This window comes from Mustela nigripes, chromosome 5, assembly GCF_022355385.1.
Source record: "Mustela nigripes isolate SB6536 chromosome 5, MUSNIG.SB6536, whole genome shotgun sequence".
NCBI lineage: Eukaryota > Metazoa > Chordata > Mammalia > Carnivora > Mustelidae > Mustela > Mustela nigripes.
The window spans coordinates 28,438,684-28,463,114 of record NC_081561.1 but is presented as its reverse complement, the minus strand read 5'-3'; the positions used below and the strand labels follow the sequence as shown (position 1 = coordinate 28,463,114).

The following is a 24,431-nucleotide window of genomic DNA, read 5'->3' as shown; positions in this document are numbered from 1 at the left end:
CACAAGCAACAAGAGAAAAAATAGATAAATTGGATACCACCAGAATTTTAAATATTTGTACTTCTAAGGACTTTATTACTATTTTTTTAGTACGCTCTTACATCCAACATATAACTTGCACTCATGACCCCAAAATCAAGAGTGGCACACTCTGCTGAGTGAGCCAGCCAGGTGTCCTGATCTAAAGACATGTCATCAAGAAAGTAAAAAAGACAACCTACAGAATGGAAGAAAATATTTGTGAATCACATATCTTATAAGAATCCAATATCCAGAATACATAAAGAACTCTTACACTTCAACAACAAAGAGACAAATAAAAGATAATAAAAAAATTTAAAAATTAAAAAAATTTAAATATGGTCAAAGGACTTGGATTGGTATTTCTCAGAGAAGATATACAAGTGGCACCAACAACCACATGAATAGAGACTCAACATTGTGAGTCATTAGGGAAATGCAAATCAAAACCACAATGAGCTACCACTTCATACCCACTAGGACAGCTTAAAATATATATATATGGAAATAAGTGATAGCTACGATGTGGAGAAATTGGGACCCTCATACAATGTGCTGGTGGGAATATAGAATGTCTCAGAGGTTGTGGAAAACAGTTCCGTGTTTCCTGAAAAGTTAAATATAGAATTAATATATTACCCAGAAATTTGACTCCTAGGTACATATCCCCCAAAACACTAAAAACAGGGGCACCTGGGTGGCTCAGTGGGTTAGGCCTCTGCCTTCAGCTTGGGTCATGATCTCAGGGTCCTGGGATCGAGCCCTGCATCGGGCTCTCTGCTTAGCAGGGAGCCTGCTTCCCACTCTCTCTCTGCCTGCCTCTCTGCCTACTTGTGATCTCTCTCTTTCTCAAGTAAATAAATAAAATCTGTAAAAAAATAAAAAGTAAATAAAAACAGGTACTCAACAAATGCATGTGCATAGCAGCACTATTCACAATCGCCAAAGGCCCAAACACCCATCAGCAGAGGAATAAATAACCCAGTTGTGGTATATCCATACACTGGAATGTCAGTCAGCTGTAAAAAGGAAGGGAGTACTGGTCCATGTTTCAGCGTGCATGGACCTCAAAAGGCATTATGTCATGTAAAAGAAACCAGACCCGGGGCCACATAGTATACGATTCCATTTATACAAGATACCCAGAATAGGTAATTTCAGAGAAACAGAACACATCCTGGTGGTTGTGGAGAGCTGCAGGGAGGAAGGGAACAACTGGTTAATGGGTACAGGTTTCTTTTGGGGTGATGAAAATAGTTTGGAATGAGACAGGTTGCACAACATTGTGAATATATTAAATGCCACTGAATTGTTCACTTCCAAATGGTTAATTTTATGTTGTGTCGATGTCCCCTCAATAACAAAAAGGATAAAATAATAAATAAATCAGCTGCCACTCACCTTTGTTGAAAGGACAGACAAAGTAGCTGCCTTGCAGAATGATGTTGCTAAGCCACTCACTTTCTCAGAACCAACACAGATTCTGGAACTGTTCCTTTGGTGCCCTGGTGCTTCGACCTTCCTGAATGCCCCTGGGACCTAGTTTCTGCGGTAAGGGAGGGCTGAGCAAGACCCCATGCCTTTTGGGAGAGCAGATCTGAAAAGGGCTCCCTTACATCTATCCAGGTCCACCTACTCCTTGGACAGCCCTCTTGCACTACCGGGATACGCGTCCCTAGTTTGAAGCCACTGCCCTGGAGAAGCGTACAGGTCCCACTCAGAGAAGTAAAAGAGAGCTCATAGCAGCATTGCAATGATAACCACCAATTTAAACAACAAAAATAGGGGGTGCCCGGGTGGCTCAGTTGGTTGAGTGTCTGACTCTTGATTTCGGCTCAGGTCAGGATTTCAGGATTGTGAGATCAAGCCCTGCATCAGGCTCCATGCTCAACAGGGAGTCTGCTTTAGATTCTCTCTCCCTCTCCCTCTGCCCCTTCTCCTGCTTGCTCTCTCTCTCTCTCTCTCTCTCTCTCTCAAATAAATAAATTTTTATCAACAGGATAAAGGATTGTGGTGTAAGCTTGCAATAGAAAGTGAGTGAATTACAACTATACAACTCAACAAAATCAGAACCAGTTAAAAATCCTGCTCCAGAAAAACACAACATATGATCCATGTGAAGATTGAACATACAAAGCTAAACAGCATGCTATTTAGGAATACCTACAACATGCATAGAGAGTGAAATTATGAAGACAAGAAATGGACATATATCTAAGAAATTCAGGGTAAAAGTCACCCTGCAAAAAGGGAGAGGAATACAATCAGTGTGCAGTCCACAAGACATCTAAGGTCCTAGGAATTTATTTCTTAAGTATTCTGTTTCATTTGTCTTTTTTTTTTTAACATTTTATTTATTTACTTGTGAGAGAGAGCATGCGCACACATGCGAGGGAGAGAGCACAAGCAGGGGAAACAGCGGAGGGAGAGGGAGCGCAATGCAGAGCTCAATCCCAGGACCCTGAGATCATGTGTCTGACCTAAAGGCAGACACTAGGGGCGCCTGGGTGGCTCAGTGGGTTAAAGCCTCTGCCTTCGGCTCAGGTCATGATCCCAGGGTCCTGGAATCGAGACCCGTATCCGGCTCTCTGCTCAGCGGGGAGCCTGCCCCCCCCTCTGCCTGCCTCTCTGCCTACTTGTGATCTCTGTCAAACAAATAAATAAAATCTTAAAAAAAAAGAATGGGAGCTAGGAAGGGTGGAATGGCGTTCAACAGGCTCTGAAATTAGGGAAAGGGAAATAAGGATAAGCAAAGAAAGAAATGTTTGGGGTGTGAAGGAGGGCACTCCAGTCTGCTGAGAGAAGAGGATCGGGAGAGGGATCAGGGCTTGGGCAGAGGGCCTCTTCCAGGTGCATCAAGGGGCCCAACTGCAAGGTAATGCTAGGTCAGGTCAGAGCAGCTGAGTGGTGCAAATGAGTGCTCTCTTGGCCAGACAGGGAGAAAGGGGAAGCTGAGACCCCTGATGGTCTCCCTGGGGAGTGGGGCATGTATACTCACTGCCTCCGGTGTGGGAGAGGGGGGTGAGGACCGAGGACTACTTAGAGAATGGTAGAGGATGAGCCTGGCAAGAAAGTGGATGAAATGGAGTGAAGATCAAAGTTGTCCAAAGGTCAAAAAAAAAAAAGGTTGTCAGAAGTTCAAACAACTTTGAAGAAACCAGTAATACTGGTGGCAGGGAGGGCAGGAGAACTGGGTGAGGGGTAGCAGAAGGCCTTTCAGCGTGTACCCTTTTACCCTTTCTCAATTTTGTGGGTTTAGGGGTTTGGGGTTTTATTTGTTTAGTTGGTTGTTTGCTTTTCAGAATTTTGTTTTGGTTAGTTTGGGGTTTCGTTTTGTTTGTTTTTGGAGTGAAGGAAAACAAGCTATTTACTGGTGCGCCATCACGCAAGAAAACCGAGAGCTAATGCTCAGAGGCCTAAACTCCCCATCAGCTTCCAAGCAGCGGTTTTTAAAGGGTGAAAATTGGGGTGCCTGGGTGGCTTAGTGGGTTAAGCAGCTGCCTTTGGCTTGGGTTCATGATCTCGGGATCCTGGGATCAAGTCCCACATCGGGCTCCCTGCTCCACAGGATCCTGCTTCTCCCTCTCCTTCCGCTGTTCCCCCTGCTTGTGCTCTCCCCTTGTGTGCTCTCTCTCAAGTACATAAATAAAATCTTTTTTTTTTTTTTAAAGGTCTGAGGTTATTATTGTTCTGCTGCAGGGGCCTGGTTGTTCCTCTTCAGGGGCCTGGAACTACAAAACATTCTTGGCAGATTCTGCTTAGTGATCATGACCTGAGTCAAAGGCAGATGCTTAGCTGACTGAGGCACCCAGGTAACCCCCTCCATTTCTTGAAGAGAATACTGAAACCTCTGGGACCTTGATGGCCTCCAACCTGAACTAGAACCTAGACTTTCTGTCTCCTACTTGTTCCTTGCTCCCTAGTCAGACTTTATTTGTCAAGACCACTAAGAATCCTGAGTTTACCCTTCCTTGACACTACACTTGGGAGTTCAGTACTGCTAGCCAAGGACTGGAGGGTCCCTTATCTCATCCTGGCAGAAGTCTGGAACCAAGGGACAAGCATGTAGATACCCCTACATGAGCTATGTGGGAAAACATCCCGTAAAGCATCTGTCTACCAGGCTGCACAGGAGAAGGCAGCCTTGTTGGGCACTACGGTTTGTTTCCATATAAAACTGTAACTGGGAGGGCCTGGCATTTAAAGGATTCATCAGTTCACAACTCTACCTGCCACCAAGAACCTGTCTTAAATCCCAAGCTGAGATGAGGCCACTTGTCCTGTTCACACTCCCCCAGAAAGGAGAATTAGCGAGAAGGTGACAAAATACAAAAGTTGACAAACTTCAGTTCTTACTTGGACAGGCTGTGTATTTCTGATTTCACTAGAGTGTGCACTATTCTTTTGAGAAGTCTGGCAATGAGGGAAAGAAGAGATGAGACAGGGAAACAGAATATACAGTTATAGTTCTTTTGAAGAGTTTATAGTCTCCCAAGTAGGCAAAGGGAAGAGAGCTATCTCTTCTAGCACCCACTGTATACCAGGCTCCCTTAAACTTCAAATTAGCCTTGTGAAAAATCAGGGTCTCCAATTCAAAGACAAAAATGCTGTGATTCAGAGAATTGAGTAACTTGCCCAAGGGGCCTCTTTTAAAACGTGATGGAATATGGGTGCACCTGGGTGGCCCATGATCTCAGGGTCCCAGGATGGAGCCTGGGGTAGGACCTCATGCTCAGCAGGGAACTTGCTTCTCTCCTGCCCCACCGCCCATCCTTCCTCTATAATAAATAAATAAATCTTAAAAAAAAAAAAAAAGTAGTGGAATATGACTTTGAGCCTAGGTGTGTCTGACACAAAAGCCAAAGTTCTTGCTTGGATTTATACGGCCTGACTACAAAGGAGATTTCTACAAAGAGTGCATTTTTGAATAAAGAGAATTGGGTGGAGGCATAAAAGGCAAAGAATTTAAAAAGGGAAAGCAAGGAGTTGAGCACCACCTAAACATTGCCCCAACTCTCCCACCAAAGGTCATCCCTCTGAGTTCAGGAATTCAGTTTAAGTCAGGAACAAACTTTTTCTGGGTGGATGCTGGCTGAGCTGAAAAGGAATGACTTCAGCAGTGAGTCATTTACTGCATGCCTTTTATTTGCAAAACTCATGACATAATTCCTGCAATCAAGTAGTTTACAATCTAATGGGGGAAACCAGATACTGAACCCATTATATAACAAGCAGTTTCCTCAAAATTGATGTGTAAGAGAAATGCTCTAGTCTCCTAGAGTATGTAACCAACCAGCCCAACCAATGGGAAGCAGGGGCTTTTACACCTGGGGTTGGATGGGTAGGGAGGGGAGTGTGCAAGAAAGGGGCGGGGAGGGCAATCACCCTTTGCCCAACGTGCTAATAAATGGTGTTGGCAAAGCTGTGGAGACCGCAGGTTAGTTGGGAGTGACAGAGAGATAGTAGAGATACAGAGTTGAGGAGAGCTTTTATTTAGGGTGATGGATCTCTGACCTTGCCAGAGACAGCTGCAGTTGGAAAGACCAAAGATGGTAAAATGGTATTGATACAAATAATCGCATAATTAGAAGAATTAGTGCTAGGGCTAATTATACAGTAGGGGTGAAATGGGCAAGGTCATCGACAGTACACACAGTGGAGGACCTTTGCCTTGGCAAGAAGTAGGATCAGTTCTTAGAATGGAGAAGGTCGGATGGGTGCGATGATACACTATTGTTAAGACAGAGGCAAGTGGAGGGCACTGGATTGTTACTGTAGGAAGTTAAAACTTCGTTTAGGCCAGGCGGACTTAAGTGGCCACTGACTTCAGAAGAGTTGGAAAAAAGTCTTGAAGTGTGGCCGGAGGGACTGTGAACATACTCAACAGAAGATGCACGCGTGGGCAACTGCGACCTGAGCTCTGATAGCCGCGGGACGGTCTGGGTCCCTGGGAGAGGCTGCAGCCCTCTCCCCCACGGCACAGCTGGGCCAGAGCTGCACCCGCCCTGCGAGCAGGTGGCAGCACGGTCGGCGGGAGCATGGCAGGCACAGAGCGCAGGCGGGGGCGCGCGCTGGGGGGCGCGGAGCGGAGGGCGCCGCGGGCCGCCGGGAACGGGGGGCGGGCCCGAGCAAGCGGGCCTCCGCGCGGCACTTGGCACGCACGCGCAGACGGGCCGCGGGGCCTGGAGGCACGGAGGAGGGAGAGCGAGAGAGGGGGGTGTGGAACGTATTTCCGCTCTGGCGGACAAATAATACCGGCCAAAGGGGAGGCCAGGCCATCCGGCCCTTTAACCGTGTCGGGGGGGCTGGCGAAGAAAGGGGGGTCGGGAAAGGGGGAATCCTGCTCCTTTAATTCCCTCCCCTCTTCCTCCTCCCCGAGTTCTCGCCGACGCCGAGGCGCGCGGGGCCTGGAACACACTGCACGAGCCGCCCCCGCCCCTCCTTCCTTACGCCCACGCGGAGCTGGCCCCGCGCGCGCGCCTCGTGCACCCCCGCGCCTGCGCGCTGCCCAGGCCCTGCCCGTGTTTGGGGGCGCTGCCGACCCCGGGGGGGGTGGGGAAGATTGGGGGGGAAAAAACAGCGCGCGGAACCGGGCCAGGTGAGAGGCGCGTGCACTCAGGGTCGTGGGGCTGGGGGGGCGTGCCACGGAGCTCTGAACGTGGGGGGGGGCGTGCACGAAGCGTGCAGGCGGCGGGGGGAGGACGTGAAAGGCGCGTGCAAAGGGGGGGCGGAGGAATGAAGCAGCGGGGAAAGGGGGCGGGGTGAGAAGAGGCTGCAGCCCGGGCCACCCCGGAGCCCAGAACCCCAGGCCTCTGCTCCCGGTTTCTCCTACCTTCCCCGTGGGCGCGCGGGCTCGCCCGGTCCTCGCGGGCGGTCGGGCTGGGGGGTGTGGACGCCGCTGCCCCGCCCCCGGGAACCACGCCTCCGTCCTCTCGGAGGGACAGCGCTTCCCCAGGGGCTGGGGAAACTGAGGAAGAGGCCTGAAGACTGGGAGATCCGAAGCTGGGAGGCTGGGCAGAAATGGGGGCGAGGGGCCTGGAGCGATGGCTTAGCAGAGCCAGAGACCTTTGTCTCTGACCAGGTTTCCTTCCCGACCAGGGTTGCCCACCCCCGCCACAATGGCCTCTGGGGTGGAAGTCCTGCGCTTCCAGCTGCCCGGCCACGAGGCCGCTACCCTGCGGAATATGAACCAGCTCCGCGCAGAGGAGCGGTTTTGCGACGTGACCATTGTGGCCGACAGCCTCAAGTTCCGTGGCCACAAGGTCATCCTGGCCGCCTGCTCGCCTTTCCTGAGGGACCAGTTCCTGCTGAACCCCAGTTCTGAGCTGCAGGTTTCCCTGATGCACAGTGCACGCATCGTGGCCGACCTGCTCCTCTCCTGTTACACGGGCGCTCTGGAATTCGCTGTCAGGGACATCGTCAACTACCTGACGGCTGCCTCCTACCTGCAGATGGAGCACGTGGTGGAGAAATGCAGGAACGCCCTCAGCCAGTTCATTGAGCCCAAAATAGGCCTCAAAGAGGATGGGGTCAGCGATGCCAGCCTTGTGAGCAGTGTCAGTGCCACCAAATCCCTCCTCCCTCCCGCCAGGACCCCAAAGCCAGCCCCCAAGCCCCCACCCCCACCCCCTCTACCCCCTCCACTCCTACGGCCGGTGAAACTGGAGTTTCCTCTGGATGAGGACCTGGAGCTGAAGGCCGAGGAAGAAGATGAAGACGAGGACGAGGACGTGTCTGACATCTGCATCGTCAAGGTGGAGTCGGCCCTGGAGGTGGCACACCGGCTCAAACCTCCCGGAAGTTTGGGAGGAGGTCTGAGCATCGGAGGCTCCGTGGGCGGCCACCTGGGAGAGCTGGCCCAGAGCAGCGTGCCCCCCAGCACTGTGGCCCCACCGCAGGGGGTCGTGAAAGCCTGCTATAGCCTGTCTGAGGACGCAGAAGGGGAGGGCTTGCTGTTGATCCCCGGAGGCCGGGCCAGCGTGGGGGCCACCTCGGGCCTGGTGGAGGCAGCAGCGGTGGCCATGGCTGCCCGGGGGGCGGGGGGCAGCCTGGGGGCAGGGGGCAGCCGGGGACCCCTGCCGGGGGGCTTTTCCAGTGGAAACCCCCTAAAGAACATCAAGTGCACCAAGTGCCCGGAAGTGTTCCAGGGCGTGGAGAAGCTGGTGTTCCACATGCGGGCACAGCACTTCATCTTCATGTGCCCACGCTGCGGCAAGCAGTTCAACCACAGCAGCAACCTCAACCGCCACATGAACGTGCACCGCGGCGTCAAGTCGCACTCATGTGGCATCTGCGGCAAGTGCTTCACGCAGAAGTCCACGCTGCACGACCACCTCAATCTCCACTCGGGAGCGAGGCCCTATCGCTGCTCCTACTGCGACGTGCGCTTCGCTCACAAGCCTGCCATTAGGCGGCACCTCAAGGAGCAACATGGCAAGACCACAGCGGAGAACGTGCTGGAGGCCAGCGTGGCCGAGATCAACGTCCTCATCCGCTAGCGGGGCAGTCTCGGAGGCCAGGAGGCGGGCGTCCCTGGGCTGAGTGGGAAGGGAGCTAGTAGCCCAGGAGAATAGGGCGGGTGGGAGGGTCGGGAACAGGCAGGTACCGGGAACATGAGCAGATACATCCTGAGGGAGGGGCTGAAGATTCCTTGCAGAGAAGACCCCTGCCTTTTCAGGGAAAAAAAAAAAAAAAGAAAAGTAATGGAGAGGGAGAGGATTCTTGAGAAGGCCAAGAGAATATGGGCTCCCAGAGAAAAATTTTCTTCTCTTAGAGGTGCATAGAAATGTGGAGGGAGGGAACGGGTCTTATAGAATGAGAAGAAAAAAAGGAAAATGATTTATTCCTGGTTAAGGCTGCCCAGGGTGAGGTTCTGATATTTCTTAAGGTGGGGGGTGGGTGGGTGGGAGTTGGGAGGGAATTTGGCAGGAGGCAGCTTACATGCTCCTGCATAGAATAGATCCTTGGAAGAGGGAGTGGTGGGGGAAAGGATTATTGAATCCCAGAAAAGGAAGTGGGGAGACAGTTCTTGCATGCTGGGGGAATGGGACTGTGGGTAAAGGCTCACCGGAACTCTAGGGAGAACCATGTCAGGTGCCAGGTAAGAGAACTTGGGGGTGAGCATCCTGGGTAGATATGAAAAAGTGGGGGACGATAGCAAGAAGGATGAATAGTGGTGGGGGTGGGGGGGTAGGGCACTTAGATGAGAGGATACAAGGAGGGCTGTTGGGTGGGAGGGAGAGGAGTAGAGACTTATACAGTATTTTTTAAGAAAAAACGTATTTTTTAGGATTTTTTCTGGAGTTTGGGGTTTTAGTTTTTCTGCTTTTGTTTTCCACAAAATAAATAATTAAAAAAAGAAACCCACACACTTTCTTTCCTTTATACTCTGTCTGGCAACTGCATGTGTATGACTATCCCACTCTAGACAACCTCTCTTTATGCCATTTGTTCAATACTCAGCACAGCTCATACAGGACCCATGCCTGAAGGAGACTTGACAAGAGCAGGAGATTGTGACAAGTGGGTTTCTCTGGCTGGGAACCCTCCCAGTTCTGCAACCTCAGCATCTGGCAGGTATCTCATACTTATGTTCCATGATTGGCGGTGGTGGTAACACACAACTTCCCCCTCTATTACAAGAGTTTGGTATCAGCCCTGGGGACGAGCTATAAAGGTGATCACTATGCCCACCAAAATTGTAAGCAGGAGGCTATTTTGGGGCATTTATATTCTGAGGAAAGGTTTCATGTCCTCCGGAAAGTTTAAAAAAAAAAAAAAAAAAAAAGCAAAAACACTATGTTTGAGTTAGGGTATGGAGAAGACTACAAGTCCCACAAAGCTCTGGAATACTTCTTAACCAAAGAGAACTACAGTTCCCAGAAGGCCTTGAAGTGGCCTCAGGTGCCCCATACCCCAACTAAGGGCTTCTATCAAATACTGCGTATGAAATCATACAGGGTTTCTCCAAACTTTGACCAGAATGTAATCCGTAAAGGGATGGTATCCTAAGTAATGCTATCAAGGTTGTATATCTTTGTGTAATATTATTCATACTTACACTGTTAACTGGGCTTATACCCCACTTAGTTCCTGACTATGCTTGTGAGGTGTTTGGCACACACACAAAAAAAAAAAAAAAAAAGAAAGAAAAAAAGGTTAGTAGTGTCACTAGGCAGTAATAACTCTAGGGCCTCTGGGGGCTTACTTGGATCCCTAGTGCCTGTGGTGACTTAACAGGTCCGGCGTAAACAGAAAATACTTTAGCCCCAGGTTTTCAAAAGAGGACGCCGATCCAGAAGACATGAAGCACCAAGGTAGAAACAGTCGGGAGTAAAGGTGTCCTCCGCGCGTTCCCACTGGCCCCTTCCTACTCGTTAGTGAAGCCAGGCCAAAACTGAGCCTGAAACATCTGGCGACCCAGAAACCAGAAAACACCCAGAGGCGGGAGAAACATAACATGGGCCAGATTGGAAAGACAGCCGCTGCCGAGAGCAGTGAGGGTCAGACGACACTCCCTTCGTTACCTACAAACTGGCGGGGGACGGAGAAGCCACACCTGAACCCAGGCGTGCCTCACCTTCGGCTCCCCGCTGAGCTGACGCCAGGATTAGCAGGAATTCTCCCCTGCAGCCCCCAGCTTAGAACAGCCATTGCCATTCCCGAAGCCGCTCTCGAGGGGAAAATGGCCAGAAAGCGCGCAGTGGCTCCTTTAAGGCTCCTCCTAGCCCTCCCTCCCCCGCCCACGTGACCCGGGGCGGCCGCGCGCCGGCTCGGCCCCCTGCGCAAGCGGCGATGGCGGCGGCGGCGGGAGCTGCAGCGGCGGCGGCCGCCGAGGTGCGGAAGGGGAGGGGGAGAGGCGGGTGCATGCCCGCGCGCGCGCCCGGGGGAAGCGCGCGCCCGTGCAATGCTCCGGGGGTGCAACGGGGCCGGGGGGCCCGGACGGGACCTGCAGCAATCCGGAGGGCCAGCACCGGGGGCGGATGAGGGGACCAGGGGGTGGGAGGTGGGGGGAGTGGGCACGGAGGCACGCGTGCAGCCGCCGGCTGCCCCCGAGTGGGCGGCTGGCGCCGGGGCCCCAGGAGCACGCGCCAGGGGCACGAGGGGCCGTCCACCGGGCTGGGGGGCAGCGGGCGCTGGAGGGGTTGGTGCCCGGGGTCCCCGCGGCCTGGGGGACAAAGGGGGAGCGGCGCGTGCAGCCGGGAGGAGGGGGCGGGGCCGGGGCGCGGAGGCCCCGCCCCCTCCCCCTCCTCTTTTCTCGGCCCCTGAGATGCGGGGTCTACCGAGAGGGAGGGGGCTAATGCGGGCCCGGGGGAGGGGTCGTGCGGCCCCCCCGGGCAGCCGAGGCCGCGGAAGGGGGGGCCCTCATAGAGGAAGAGGTAGGCCCCGGAGCCTACTCTCTCTTCCCAGAGCCCAGGCGTCCTGGGCTCCCCAACTTCCTGCTGGACTGACCAGCCCCCCTATACCTTGTGTCCCCTGCCAGGGGGAGGCCCCTGCTGAGATGGGGGCGCTGGTGCTGGAGAAGGAGCCTAGAGGAGCCACTGAGAGAGGTGAGTGCAGCAGAAATGGGCCCAGTTGGACCTTCACCTCCCCCATCACCGGATTCCCTGAGATCTTAACCCTGAACTTTTTATTTTCCCTTACAGTTCATGGCTCTTTGGGGGACACCCCTCGTAGTGAGGAGACCCTGCCCAAGGCCAGCCCCGACTCCCTGGAGCCTGCTGGGCCCTCATCCCCAGCCTCTGTCACTGTCACCGTTGGCGATGAGGGGGCTGACACCCCTGTAGGAGCTGCACCACTCATTGGGGATGAACCTGAGAATCTGGAGGGAGATGGGGACCTCCATGGGGGTCGCATCCTGCTGGGTGAGAGGCTGGGGAGCCTGGAGGGCTGAGGTGGGGTATTCTCTGAACACTTTCACTCTTATCTTGCCTCTGCCTGCCTGCCTCTCTGTCTTCCAGGCCATGCCACAAAGTCATTCCCCTCTTCCCCCAGCAAGGGGGGTGCCTGTCCCAGCCGGGCCAAGATGTCAATGACAGGAACTGGAAAATCACCCCCATCAGTCCAGAGTTTGGCTATGCGGCTGCTGAGTATGCCGGGGGCCCAGGGGGCAGCCACAGCAGGGTCTGAGCCCCCTGTGGCCACACCCAGCCCAGAGGGACAGCCCAAGGTCCACCGAGCCAGAAAAACCATGTCCAAACCAGGAAATGGGCAGGTGAGATTTGTCCGGGAGAGGCGCGGGGGTGGGGAGACTAAAATAATCCACTATGAACCCCTTGTGGTCTTTTTTTTTAAGAACGATTTAGCTAGAGACCTTTCTTCATCCATTCTTGGTTCCACATACTTACTTGGGGGCCACTGTGTGTCAAATTCTGGGCTGGGCTTAATCTGAACAGACAAGTTCCTGTCTTCCTGGAGTTTACAGTTCTTGGGGAGAGGAGAATAGAAAAAAACAAAGGTTAGAGAGTTAATGATATAGTTAACCTCGTAATTATTCTTATGATAATGACTGTCTAAGGAACTTCAAACTCTCTTTCTACCTCAAAGTGGGCCCCAAGGGAGCTTTCTCCTCCCTTTGAAACTGCCCCTGCTTCCTTTTTCAGAGGGTTTCTAAGGGTTTTGATTTTTTTTGATTTTTTTTTTTTTTTTTTTTTTTTTTTTTTTTTTACTGTGAATCCCTACAGGGAAGGAGGTGAGGGAAAGGACAAAAGCCCCAGAATTTCAGAAGCTTTATGACAATGTTTCTGGGGCTCCGGTATCATTTTGTTCTGGATATGGTTTAGGCAGTTTTGGGCAAAGGTGAACCTTTGTTTTCTCTTCTGTAAAATGGGCAAATAGGGCCTTTTTCTGCGTGCTTGAAGAGGTAAGTGTTAGGTGAGGATATGCTTGACACACTGCCTCTGGGGAGACCAGAGTTGTGATTGCCACATTCTGGTTTATTGGAGCTTCAGATGGCAATTTTGAGGATGTGTCTCGCCCACCCCAGCCTCATCCAGGGCTCCAGGCTAATCCAGAACTACTAAGTGTGTAGAACTACTAAGGTAGTTAATACCTTAGTAGTTAGGTAGAACTACTAAGTATGTTTTCTCTTGGTCCCCAGCCCCCGGTCCCTGAGAAGCGGCCCCCTGAAGTGCAGCATTTCCGCATGAGTGATGATGTACACTCACTGGGGAAGATGACCTCAGGTCAGTCCCACCCACTGGCCCCTGGATAAGACCTGTCCTGAGGATTTAAGGCCAGGTCTTAACTCCTTTCTCCCCCTCTCTCTTTTCTTCCAGAAGTGGCGAAAAGAAGGAAGCTGAACACAGGAGGTGGCCTGGTGAGCCTGGAAAGGCAGAAAACAAGGCCTCTCCACCGGGGCAGGGGCTGTATCTTGTACCCAGGGGAAATGGGGGTCGGGTACCAGGTACCAGCAGCTTCCGTTTTTCTGATCTTTCCTAGTCAGAGGAGTTGGGTTCTACGCGGGGTTCGGGAGAAGTGACCATGGAGAAAGGGGGCCCAGGGTCCCTGGAGGAGTGGGAGACAGTGGTGGGGGACGACTTCAGCCTCTACTATGACTCCTACTCTGTGGATGAGCGTGTGGACTCCGACAGCAAGGTGAGAAGGAGCTGGCCTTCCTCTAACTTGCTCCCGGTGTGTGCTCCATCCCAGCCCATCCCCTGCCGCTCTTCAGGGTGGTAACCTCCATCCCGGACTTCGGGTTTACCATCCCATTTTGTTGTTTGTTTGCTTATTCGTTATTTTGCTCTTGGTTTTGTCTCACACGTGTTTGCTTATGCAGTATAATGCTGTTCTGCCTGACGTGCTTTCTATTTAATGTGACATCAGGAAATTTCAGATATGCATAAAAGAATAAGGGCTGAGCTCTCACAAAGCCTCAGCCCACCCCAGCAGTTGTCAGCACACAGCGGCTCTTGACTCAGCTCTTCCTCCCACAGCCCGCCCACCTCCCGGACTGTTGTAAAGTAGCCATCACATCATTTTATCTGGAAATGTTTCCATACGTATCTCTAAACGTGAGGCCTCTTTCTGAGTTTTAAGATCACGGCTTCACTGTATTCACAACCTCGAAAATGTCCCAGTGACTCCTTAAAACCATCACCCTGCTACCAGGGTTCACATCGCTTCCATAGTTTCATAAACAGGGTTTTGTCTGTCCAGATTCAAATGCGCTTCATCCACTAGTTTGATCGACATTTGCCTTAGGTCTGTCTTGATGCGTGGGTGCCCCTGGCTTTGAAAAAGAAGCTTTTCTTGTTGTTTACTTGTTGATAGGACCAGGTCACTTGTAATACAGAATTTCTCGCATTTAGGCATTCACTGATTGGGCAGGGACTGACATATTCCTCTCTGCCCAGTATTTCTTTCTTTTTTTTTTTTTTAAAGATTTTATTTATTTTATTTATATGCCAGAGAGAGAGAGAGCGCACAGGCAGGCAGAGTGGCAGCACAGGCAGAGGAAGAAGCAGGCTCCCAGCTGAGCAAGGAACCTGATATGGGACTCTATCCCAGGACGCTGGGATCATGACCTGAGCCGAAGGTAGCTGCCTAACCAACTGAGCCAAAGGCAGCTGCCTAACCAACTGAGCCACCCAGGTGTCCCATCTGCCCAGTATTTCTTATAAAGCAGATCTAGAAGCACGATCGGCTTTGGGTGGTTTGTTTTTTTTGTTTTAAGTGGCAAGAAGATCTGATAGCTGGTGTGCATGTTTTCCTGTTGCATCACATCAGGAGTTACAAGACATCTCATCTTTTATTAGTCATATTTAAGATTGGCTGGTGGATTTATGGAATATCATCCTCATCCTCATTGTAAAGTTCCTCCTGAGCCTCTCATCTAGTGTTTTGAGCAGCCACGGGTAGTAGTCTTGCCTACATGTGAAGACTTCATAGAGTCTTAAACTATGTGCTTGTTTTCTGGTAATTTTTTCCCTTAATTTGTTGCCAAGATTCACACACATTGTAAGTTTTTCTCAGCTGACATTCAGCACTCTTGCCTTCCCTGTCCATGCTCACCTCCGCCAGGGAGCCATCTGGGCTAATAGTAGTAGCCTCTTTGTTTTTTGCTTCATTGTCTGAGTCTTGGGGGTTGGCTCTCTCCTGCCCTGCCTCTCTCCCAAGTTTCCCCCAAAAGGGGTCTGTGGCCTAGAGGTTGCTGTTTCCTCAGACCTGCCTTGCCTTCCTCCCAGTCTGAGGTTGAAGCTCTGGCTGAACAACTGAGTGAGGAAGAAGAAGAAGAGGAGGAGGAGGAGGAGGAAGAGGAAGAAGAAGAGGAGGAGGAGGAAGAGGAAGAAGAAGAGGAAGACGAGGAGTCAGGCAATCAGTCCGACAGGGTAAGGTGGGAGGCTAGCATCCCAAGGAGTGGGGGGCTCTGGGGCCCGAGATCTGAGTCCTCATAGGGGAGAGGTCATGGGCTGGGGGCCAGGCTCTCTAATTCTTACGCCATCCCAGAGTGGCTCCAGCGGCCGCCGCAAAGCCAAGAAGAAGTGGCGAAAGGACAGCCCATGGGTGAAGCCGTCCAGGAAACGGCGAAAGCGCGAGCCTCCCCGGGCCAAGGAGCCACGAGGTGAGGAGGCTCCTCTGCTTTTGGGTCCCCTCCTTCAGCCCCCTCCCGGCCCCCAGAGAGTGTGCACGAACACACGCTCACGCATGTGCTCACGCACGCATGCCCGCATGTACCCACGCGTCCAGGCACCTGTGAGCTCGCACTCTCACTCTCTCTGTCTCTATGTCAGGAGTGAATGGTGTGGGCTCCTCAGGCCCCAGTGAGTACATGGAGGTCCCTCTGGGGTCCCTGGAGCTGCCCAGCGAGGGGACCCTCTCCCCCAACCACGCGGGTAATTGCCAATTGCCGGGATGGCGAGCCACTAGGGGGCAGGCACCCTCTGGGCTGGAGGGAATGGGGAGGAGGGAGACCCACTGGAGCCCAGGTGTCTGTCCATGGCCAGGCTTTGGGAGTTCTAGAGCATGGAGGGAAAAGCAGGGCGGGGGTGAGAGGCCCCAGCAGGGGTCTCTGTGGGTGACGGGATTGGCCTCCCTCAGCTCCCTTTTCCCTCTGTCCAAGGGGTATCCAATGACACGTCCTCACTGGAGACCGAGCGGGGCTTTGAGGAATTACCGCTGTGCAGCTGCCGCATGGAGGCTCCCAAGATTGACCGTATCAGTGAGCGAGCTGGGCACAAGTGCATGGCCACAGAGAGTGTGGATGGAGAGGTGGGCCTGGGAGCTGCCAGGGGATGTGGCAGTGGTGGTGACCCAGCCCCAGGCCCCAGCCTCATCCTCTCCCTGCCTGTTCACACCGCCACAGCTGTCAGGCTGCAATGCCGCCATCCTCAAGCGGGAGACCATGAGGCCATCCAGCCGCGTGGCACTGATGGTGCTCTGTGAGACCCACCGTGCCCGCATGGTCAAGCACCACTGCTGCCCAGGCTGTGGCTACTTCTGTACAGCGGTGAGTGGCCACTGGCTGTGTGCGGTGGTGTACAGCGCCGGCGGTGTACACCGCTGTGTAGAGCGGTGAGGGGCAGGCTGGCTGTGTGCCCCACAGGGGAGGGCTGTCCTAGAGCCTGAGCACCGTGTTTCCTCAGGGCACCTTCCTAGAGTGCCACCCCGACTTCCGTGTGGCCCACCGCTTCCACAAGGCCTGTGTGTCCCAGCTGAATGGCATGGTCTTCTGTCCCCACTGTGGGGAGGATGCATCTGAGGCCCAGGAGGTGACCATCCCCCGGGGGGATGGGGTGACCCCACCAGCTGGCACTGCAGCCCCTGCCCCCCCACCCCTGGCTCAGGATGCCCCCGGGAGAGCAGACACTTCCCAGCCCAGGTACTGGCCTCCCCTTTCCCAACTGTCTGTTCCCTGCCCAGTGCCATGGCCTGTAGACATCAGCTCCTTCTCCTGCAGTGCCCGGATGCGAGGGCATGGGGAGCCCCGGCGCCCACCCTGCGACCCTCTGGCTGACACCATCGACAGCTCGGGGCCCTCCCTGACCCTTCCCAATGGGGGCTGCCTGTCAGCTGTGGGGCTGCCCCCAGGGCCCGGCCGCGAGGCCCTGGAGAAGGCCCTGGTCATTCAGGAGTCTGAGAGGTGAATACAGGGCTGTTCTCGGGCCGGGCGGCTGGGGCTGGGGCTGGAAGGTGGGTCACAGGTACTGAGGGTGATGCTCCTTCTGAGGACCCTACCCCTGTCCCTCACCGTGGCAGGCGGAAGAAACTCCGCTTCCACCCCCGCCAGTTGTACCTGTCCGTGAAGCAGGGGGAGCTACAGAAGGTGATCCTGATGCTGTGTGAGTATTCGGCTCTTGCGTTTGTTCTGGGCACCTCGCCGGAGCAACAGTTACGTACCAGATGCTGAGGGTCCCTGTCCGTCCCTGAATCACTTAGCGTGCAGTGGAGACAGACACACACATAACCTGTGATGGTGGGGACAGTGGTAACAGCGAGCACATAGGTGCTGGGGACAGTGCTGAGTGCGTACATGCGTTCACTCACGCCAGCCTTCCCAGTGGAAGCCAGGAGAGGTTGACTAGAGACAAGGCCCCACCCGCTGGCTCTCTCACTTACCGCTTGTCCCTCCCTCCTCCGGTGTGGCGGGCTCTCCCCACAGTGGACAACCTGGACCCCAACTTCCAGAGCGATCAGCAGAGCAAGCGCACGCCCCTGCACGCGGCTGCCCAGAAGGGCTCCGTGGAGATCTGCCACGTGCTGCTGCAGGTCAGCTCCCATCTGGCCCTCTGCCTCCGGGACCCAGTCCTTGCACCCCTTCCCTTGCGCAGCCCTCCGGGAGCACCAGCCCACGTGCTCCCTCCTTGCAGGCCGGAGCCAACATCAATGCAGTGGACAAGCAGCAGCGGACGCCGCTGATGGAGGCTGTGGTGAACAACCACCTGGAGGCAGCCCGCTACATGGTGCAGCGCGGCGGCTGCGTCTACAGCAAGGTGTGCAGAGCTAGTCCCACCCCTCCAGCCCCCACCCCCAACCCCCACCTCCTGGGGCCTTGGGTCAGAGGGTGGGCCGCAGAGCCGGCAAGGCACTCACTGGCCGGCCTCTCCCTCAGGAGGAGGACGGCTCCACCTGCCTGCACCATGCAGCCAAAATTGGGAACTTGGAGATGGTCAGCCTGCTCCTCAGCACGGGACAGGTGGATGTCAACGCCCAGGTCAGTGGCCTGGCTGCCCCACCAGCCAGCCCCCGTCCTCGGGGTCCTGGGCTCAGCTTCAGGCTTCAGGCCCCCGGCCTCCTTTCAGCCTCCACTGACTCCGGCCTTTTCCCTGAATCTCAGCCATGTTCCAGTCTGTCTCTATCTTTTTCTCCCTCCTTGTTTGTATTTTTTCTTTACTTTTCTCTTTTTTGCTTCTTTTTATCAGTTTTCAGAACGAAGAGTTGATGCCTTAATCTCTAGAAACATGCAGATATTCTTTATTACCTCTTAGTTTGTCATATCTTGGGTGTGTTTTGGCCTATTACAGTCATTCTTCAGTCTTTGATTTGTTCGTTGTTTGTCCAGGAGGAGCCCCTTGAATGAGGCTCCTGTGGCTTTTGCTACGATCCAGCAACTTCTGAGAGCATCTTTACCTTTTAGCACGTTTCCTGCCCCAGGCTGAATCTGCCATTTCTCCTTTTTTTTTTTTTTTAAATTTTATTTATTTATTTGACAGAGATCACAAGTAGTCAGAGAGGCAGGCGTTGGGGGGGGGGGACAGGCTCCCCCCTGAGCAGAGAGCCCAATGTGGGGCTCGATTCCAGGACCCTAGGATCATGACCTGAGCTGAAGCAGAGTTTTTAACCCACTGAGCCATCCAGGCGCCCCTTAGAGACTCTTCTTCCTTTAAATGGAAAATATTTTTTAGAGACTGCAGCCTGTGTGCTGTTGGGTCATCACATTCTAGGACTTTGAGTGGAAAGACCTAGGAAATGTCTGTGTTTAAGAAAGAAAAATTACAACTTTGGACAATAGACACTATCAGTCCCATTTTATAGACCGGGAAACTGAGACCCAGAGAGATGAAGAGACTTATTCAGGGTCCCGCAGCATGTGAGTGGTGGGGCTGAGAGTCCTGCTCTCAGCCTAGCCCTGGAGCCTGTGCTCTAGACCTCGCGCTGCTTTGGTAAGCAGGGCTGAGTGCTGGGTGGACCCTGGGCAGGGGACAGTGGCCTCTCAACTTCTTTCCTCTCTCCCCGCCCACAGGACAGTGGGGGGTGGACACCCATCATCTGGGCCGCGGAGCACAAGCACATTGAAGTGATCCGCATGCTGCTGACCCGGGGCGCTGACGTCACGCTCACGGACAACGTGAGAGTTTGGCAGGGGTTAAGGGAGGTGGGGGCTGCCCTGGCCCCCCAGAGGCTGGGTTGTGGGGCTCACGGCTTCGGCCCACCCCCCGCCCCTCCCACCTGCATAGGAAGAAAACATCTGCCTGCACTGGGCTTCCTTCACGGGCAGTGCGGCCATCGCCGAGGTCCTCCTCAATGCCCGCTGCGACCTCCACGCAGTCAACTACCATGGGGACACGCCCCTGCACATCGCGGCACGGGAGAGCTACCACGACTGTGTGCTGTGAGCCCCCACCCGCCCCGCACCCTAGCACCCCAGCGCAGGCTCCCAGCCCCGGACCCCACAGGCTCCCCATCCCCTCCCAGGTTGTTCCTGTCACGCGGGGCGAACCCGGAGCTGCGGAACAAGGAGGGGGACACGGCGTGGGACCTGACTCCGGAGCGCTCCGATGTGTGGTTTGCCCTGCAGCTCAACCGCAAGCTTCGGCTGGGAGTGGGGAATCGGGCCATCCGCACCGAGAAGATTATATGCCGGTGAGCCTCTGCCCCCTTGCCACGCTCTGCCGAACCCTCAGAACATCCCTTGGGCACCACCCCCCCGAACAGGCTCCACTGAATCCTCAGAGCCAGCCCCCAACAGGATGCCAGAGACCGTAAATGAGAATAGAGCTAAATGAGGGTTTCAGAAGAGCTGTGCGCATTTAGTGTTAAGAGGGTGCAGTGCATTAGTGGGGACATACCTGTAGTAGAAAACTATTCCTCAGTTATCTGAAGTCCGGTTTTCATTGGTTGTCCCACAGTTATTTGGCAGTCTTCCTCCCCCTGCCCCGACGAACTCCCAGAACCACCCCCTTCCCTCCCATGGCCCCAGGAACCTCTCAGGCCTCTCCTTGCACCTGGTGGACCCCACACCCACTCCTCTAGCGCCCCCAGCCCCATCTCCCTTCTGTCAGGGATGTGGCTCGGGGCTATGAGAACGTGCCTATCCCCTGTGTCAATGGCGTGGACGGGGAGCCCTGCCCTGAAGATTACAAGTACATCTCAGAGAACTGTGAGACATCCACCATGAACATCGACCGGAACATCACCCATTTGCAAGTGAGTGGGGGGCCCTGCACGCCCCGCCCCCCGGGGGGACATCCAGAGCAGCCAGGGCCAGTCGGGAAAGTGGTGGATGAACAAAGGAGCCAGGCTAAAAGGGAACTCGGTATGGGCCTGCATCCATCTGGGAAAAGGGTGCTTTCTTTAGGACATGTGAAGGTATATGGGTTTACAGTAGCCCTGGGACACCCCTGTCAGCAACACCTTGATTCCCCCTCACCCTGGGACCATCAGCACCTACTGTCTGAAGTAACAACCTCAGAGGAAGCATAGTGGTGGGGGGTCAGGGAGCACTGGCTGCTGAGGGGACAAGGCTGCTTCTGAGGGTCAAGCTCATCCCCTGCCTCCTGCCCCAGCACTGCACCTGTGTGGATGACTGCTCCAGCTCCAACTGCCTGTGCGGGCAGCTCAGCATCCGCTGCTGGTATGATAAGGTGCGTGTGCTCCACCTGCTCCCTGCCACCAGTCCCTCCCTCGTGAATAAAGGGGCAGGGCAGGGGTTTGGGGGGGCGCTGCCAGGATGGAGCTGGGGCTATGCCCAGCTATGTGCCAACCAAGGGTGTGGTGCAGGTCCTAGTCTCTGAGCTTGGCACGTGTGGCCTCCCCGAGCCCGTCCTCCCCATCTGTGGGGTCGGGAGCCGTAGTGGGCACCACATGGAAACTACTTGTCCTTCCCTCCCTCGACCCCAGGACGGGCGGCTGCTCCAGGAATTTAATAAGATCGAGCCCCCACTGATTTTCGAGTGTAATCAAGCGTGCTCCTGCTGGAGAAACTGCAAGAACCGGGTGGTACAGAGTGGCATCAAGTGAGGCCCGCCCTTGCAGCCCACCCTCAGCCCCCCACACCCCACATCCCACCACCTGATGCCAGCCTCTCTCCCACCCCCCAGAGTGCGACTGCAGCTCTACCGGACAGCCAAGATGGGCTGGGGGGTCCGCGCCCTGCAGACCATCCCCCAGGGGACCTTCATCTGCGAGTGAGTAGGGGTCAGGGTGGATGCCCAGCTGCAGCTGCCTGCCAGGTCTCCCTCCGTTCTCCTCCCTGACAGGTCCTGCTCCTTTTCATTGCCCCTCCCTGGCCAGACTGCACCTGCCCCTAGCCTGCCCAGACTGCAGAGCCTCCTGCCACCACCATCATATCACCCCTCCCCTGCCTTTCCAAGTTGGGAGACGGACCTGATTTGAGCTGCACTCTGCCACTGGGTGTCCATGGCCGAGTTCTTTTTTTTTTTTTTTTTTTTTTTTTTAATTAATTATTTATTTATTTAACAGACAGAGACCCTAAGTAGGCAGAGAGGCAGGCAGACCCTGGGATCATGACCTGAGCCAAAGGCAGAGGCTTTAACCCACTGAGCCACCCAGGCACCCCCATGGCCGAGTTCTTAACCTATTTGAGCCTCATTTCTCTTGTCTGCAAAATTGAGGGGGTAATGCGACCTTTTCGTCCATCTCCACTTTCTTTTCCAACCTCTGTCACCCCCTGTCCGGCTCCTCCCCCATGGCTGGCAGACTTCTAGACCTCCTTTGACCCCATTTCCCATTTAAGGGACCATCCATTTTCTCTTACTTTTTTTTTTTTTTTTTTAAGATTTTATTGATTTGAGAAAGAGAACAAGTGGGTGGGGACAGGGGGAGAAGCAGGCTCCCCGCTGAGCAGGGAGCCCGATGTAGGACTCGATCCCAGGATCCTGGGATCATGACCTGAGCCGAAGGCAGACATTTAACAAGCCACCCTGGCACCCCCATTTCCTCTTTATTGGTTCATCTCTCAACTTTGTGGAGATGGCTGCTTCCTCCTGGACCTCGAGTTCCCCACCATTGGCTTACTGCTCATCCCTGCCAGAATCAGCCTCGGCCCTCACTCTCCTGCTGACGCTGCCTCTCGACAGACCTCCCCTCACCCCGTGTCTTGGTCCTCGTTCTGGTGTCTGCCACCCCACCTTGCTCTGGCTCCCGTGATGCTCTCCTCACCTTGGACCCGTCCATCCTTCCTCTTCACCAGCTTCTCTTCCTCTGCTTTCTAAATGTGACTGTCCTTGTCACTAGCTCCTTCCAAGAGTCCATCACGGCCCCTGTGGCTCCACCCCTTCCTGCAGCCCTGCCGTCAATCGCCCCCACGTGCTGGGTGCTTCACACCCCTGTGCTAGGTTACCCCTAGTGCACACACCTCCCAGATGCTAAATCCACATGGATTTCCCCCCCCCCAAAAGAAAACCAGCTGCCTACATATTCTGGTCCCCTTAACCATAGGGGCTTACTGTCTCCCTGCTCACTGTCTCTTCCTCCTGCACAGCTCAGGCCTTTCCCTTCACCTTCCCCATGGCTGCTTCTCTAGCTCATCTCCAGCCCACTAGCCCCCAGCTTTCCCCACATGTCCTGGTCCTGCCTGTTGTTCTAGGTATCCAGCAGAGACCCCAGCTGGCAGGGGGAGGGCCTGTGTGTCCTCTCCCACGCTGGTATCCCCTGTTCTTCCTCCTGCTCTTCGCTTCAGTGGGGAGCTACCCACCTCCCCCATCCCATGATGTCTGATATATGATGTCCACTGTCCTCCATGCCCACTCTGCCCTGGCTGCCCACCCGCCCCAGCCATGTCGGTCTGTGGGAGCCGTGGACACAGACCAGGGCAGTTGAGAGATCATGGAAGAGGATTCTGTGGGGTTGTGAGGAGGCACAGGGCCTGGAGCTGGCTCCCAGTAACCCCCACTCACCTTCAGAACCACCACCTCCTGCCCCACAGGTATGTCGGGGAGCTGATCTCTGATGCTGAGGCTGATGTGAGAGAGGATGATTCTTATCTCTTCGACTTAGACAATAAGGTGGGCAGGAGACCCCTTTGTGCCTTACAGTCAGTCAGCAGATGGGAATGTGGGGAGGAGAGACTGGGGGGGTTTGTTGGGGTGGGGGTTGGCCAGGCAAGCACCATAGTAGACAACTTGAAGGATGCCACCCTCCCCTCAGGATGGAGAGGTGTACTGCATCGATGCCCGTTACTATGGCAACATCAGCCGCTTCATCAACCACCTGTGTGACCCCAACATCATCCCTGTCCGGGTCTTCATGCTGCACCAAGACCTGCGCTTTCCACGCATTGCCTTCTTCAGTTCCCGAGACATCCGGACTGGGGAGGAGCTGGGGTGAGGTGTCTCCAGTGTGTGGCTGGGGTGTGGGACATGCAGTGAGCCCGGGATCAGACACCAAAGGCTGGAGAGTGCCTAGTGTCCAGGCAAGGAGTAGAGCCAAGGCTCTCAAGATATCAGTGTAAATGGAGTCCTGAGCCTCCCAGATTTTGATTCAGTAGATTTGGGATGGAGCCCAAGATTCTGCACGTCTGACAAGTCCACAGGCAGGGCCAGTGTGGCGGCTCTGTGCACACAGAAGGGCTAGGAGCCTGTCAGGAGAAGATGGGGGTGGGTGCTTTAGGGCAGGCCAGGGCCACTGGCTCAGGACCCCATAGCCTCTTGTGCTCCTCTGACAGGTTTGACTATGGTGACCGCTTCTGGGACATCAAAAGCAAATACTTCACTTGTCAATGTGGCTCTGAGAAATGCAAGCACTCAGCCGAGGCCATCGCCCTGGAACAGAGCCGCCTGGCGCGCCTAGACCCCCACCCCGAGCTGCTGCCTGAGCTTGGCTCCCTGCCCTCCGTCAATCCCTGACAGCGGACCACACATGCACACCACCCCTGGATGGCCACCAGCCCAGCAGCCCCCTCTGCCACTTGCTGCTCACAGCCCACATCTTGGGGTGCTGCCGTCTTCTCTCCCTGCCCCTTTCACACATTCCTTGGCCAGAGACCCCAGCCAGGCCCTGGAGGTCTGACAGCCCCTCTCTCCCAGAGCTGGTTCCTCCCTGGGAGGGTAACTTCAGGGCTGGCCACTCCCTGTTCCCCATCCTCAGCTGAAGTTTGATGAATTGAAATTGGGCCTCTATGCCAGCTGGTTTCCTTTGTTCTCAATAAATACTGGGTTTGGTAATAAACTGTCTTGATGGTTTTGGGGGGTCTGGGGGGTTTGGTCAAGGAGAAAGCCCACGTGGCTAGA

At 54.6% G+C, this 24,431-nt stretch overlaps 2 protein-coding genes across 5 annotated transcripts; both read left to right on the top strand.

The window, feature by feature from the left end:
• Positions 1-6,201: 6,201 nt before the first annotated feature.
• ZBTB12 (zinc finger and BTB domain containing 12) lies at positions 6,202-9,390 on the top strand. The gene is made up of 2 exons (XM_059399905.1): positions 6,202-6,619; positions 7,120-9,390. The coding sequence occupies exon 2, from the start codon at positions 7,140-7,142 to the stop codon at positions 8,517-8,519; it is 1,380 nt and encodes a 459-aa protein (XP_059255888.1). The 5' UTR covers positions 6,202-6,619; positions 7,120-7,139; the 3' UTR covers positions 8,520-9,390.
• Positions 9,391-10,769: 1,379 nt separating this feature from the next.
• Positions 10,770-24,369, top strand: EHMT2 (euchromatic histone lysine methyltransferase 2). Of its 4 annotated transcripts, XM_059399898.1 has the most exons (28): positions 10,770-10,857; positions 11,504-11,570; positions 11,667-11,885; positions 11,982-12,235; positions 13,121-13,205; positions 13,299-13,339; positions 13,462-13,617; positions 15,210-15,353; positions 15,472-15,586; positions 15,756-15,857; positions 16,085-16,233; positions 16,328-16,471; positions 16,608-16,843; positions 16,922-17,104; positions 17,221-17,303; positions 17,624-17,730; positions 17,832-17,954; positions 18,074-18,175; positions 19,205-19,309; positions 19,419-19,573; positions 19,657-19,824; positions 20,244-20,388; positions 20,748-20,825; positions 21,082-21,197; positions 21,282-21,368; positions 23,129-23,207; positions 23,350-23,525; positions 23,867-24,369. In XM_059399898.1, the coding sequence occupies exons 1-28, from the start codon at positions 10,816-10,818 to the stop codon at positions 24,045-24,047; spliced, it is 3,642 nt and encodes a 1,213-aa protein (XP_059255881.1). In that variant the 5' UTR covers positions 10,770-10,815; the 3' UTR covers positions 24,048-24,369. The 4 variants fall into 4 exon arrangements, with proteins under 4 accessions (XP_059255881.1, XP_059255882.1, XP_059255878.1 ...); XM_059399899.1 differs by lacking the exon at positions 15,756-15,857; XM_059399895.1 differs by lacking the exon at positions 10,770-10,857 and having other exon boundaries at positions 11,276-11,570.
• The last annotated feature ends 62 nt before the right edge of the window (positions 24,370-24,431 follow it).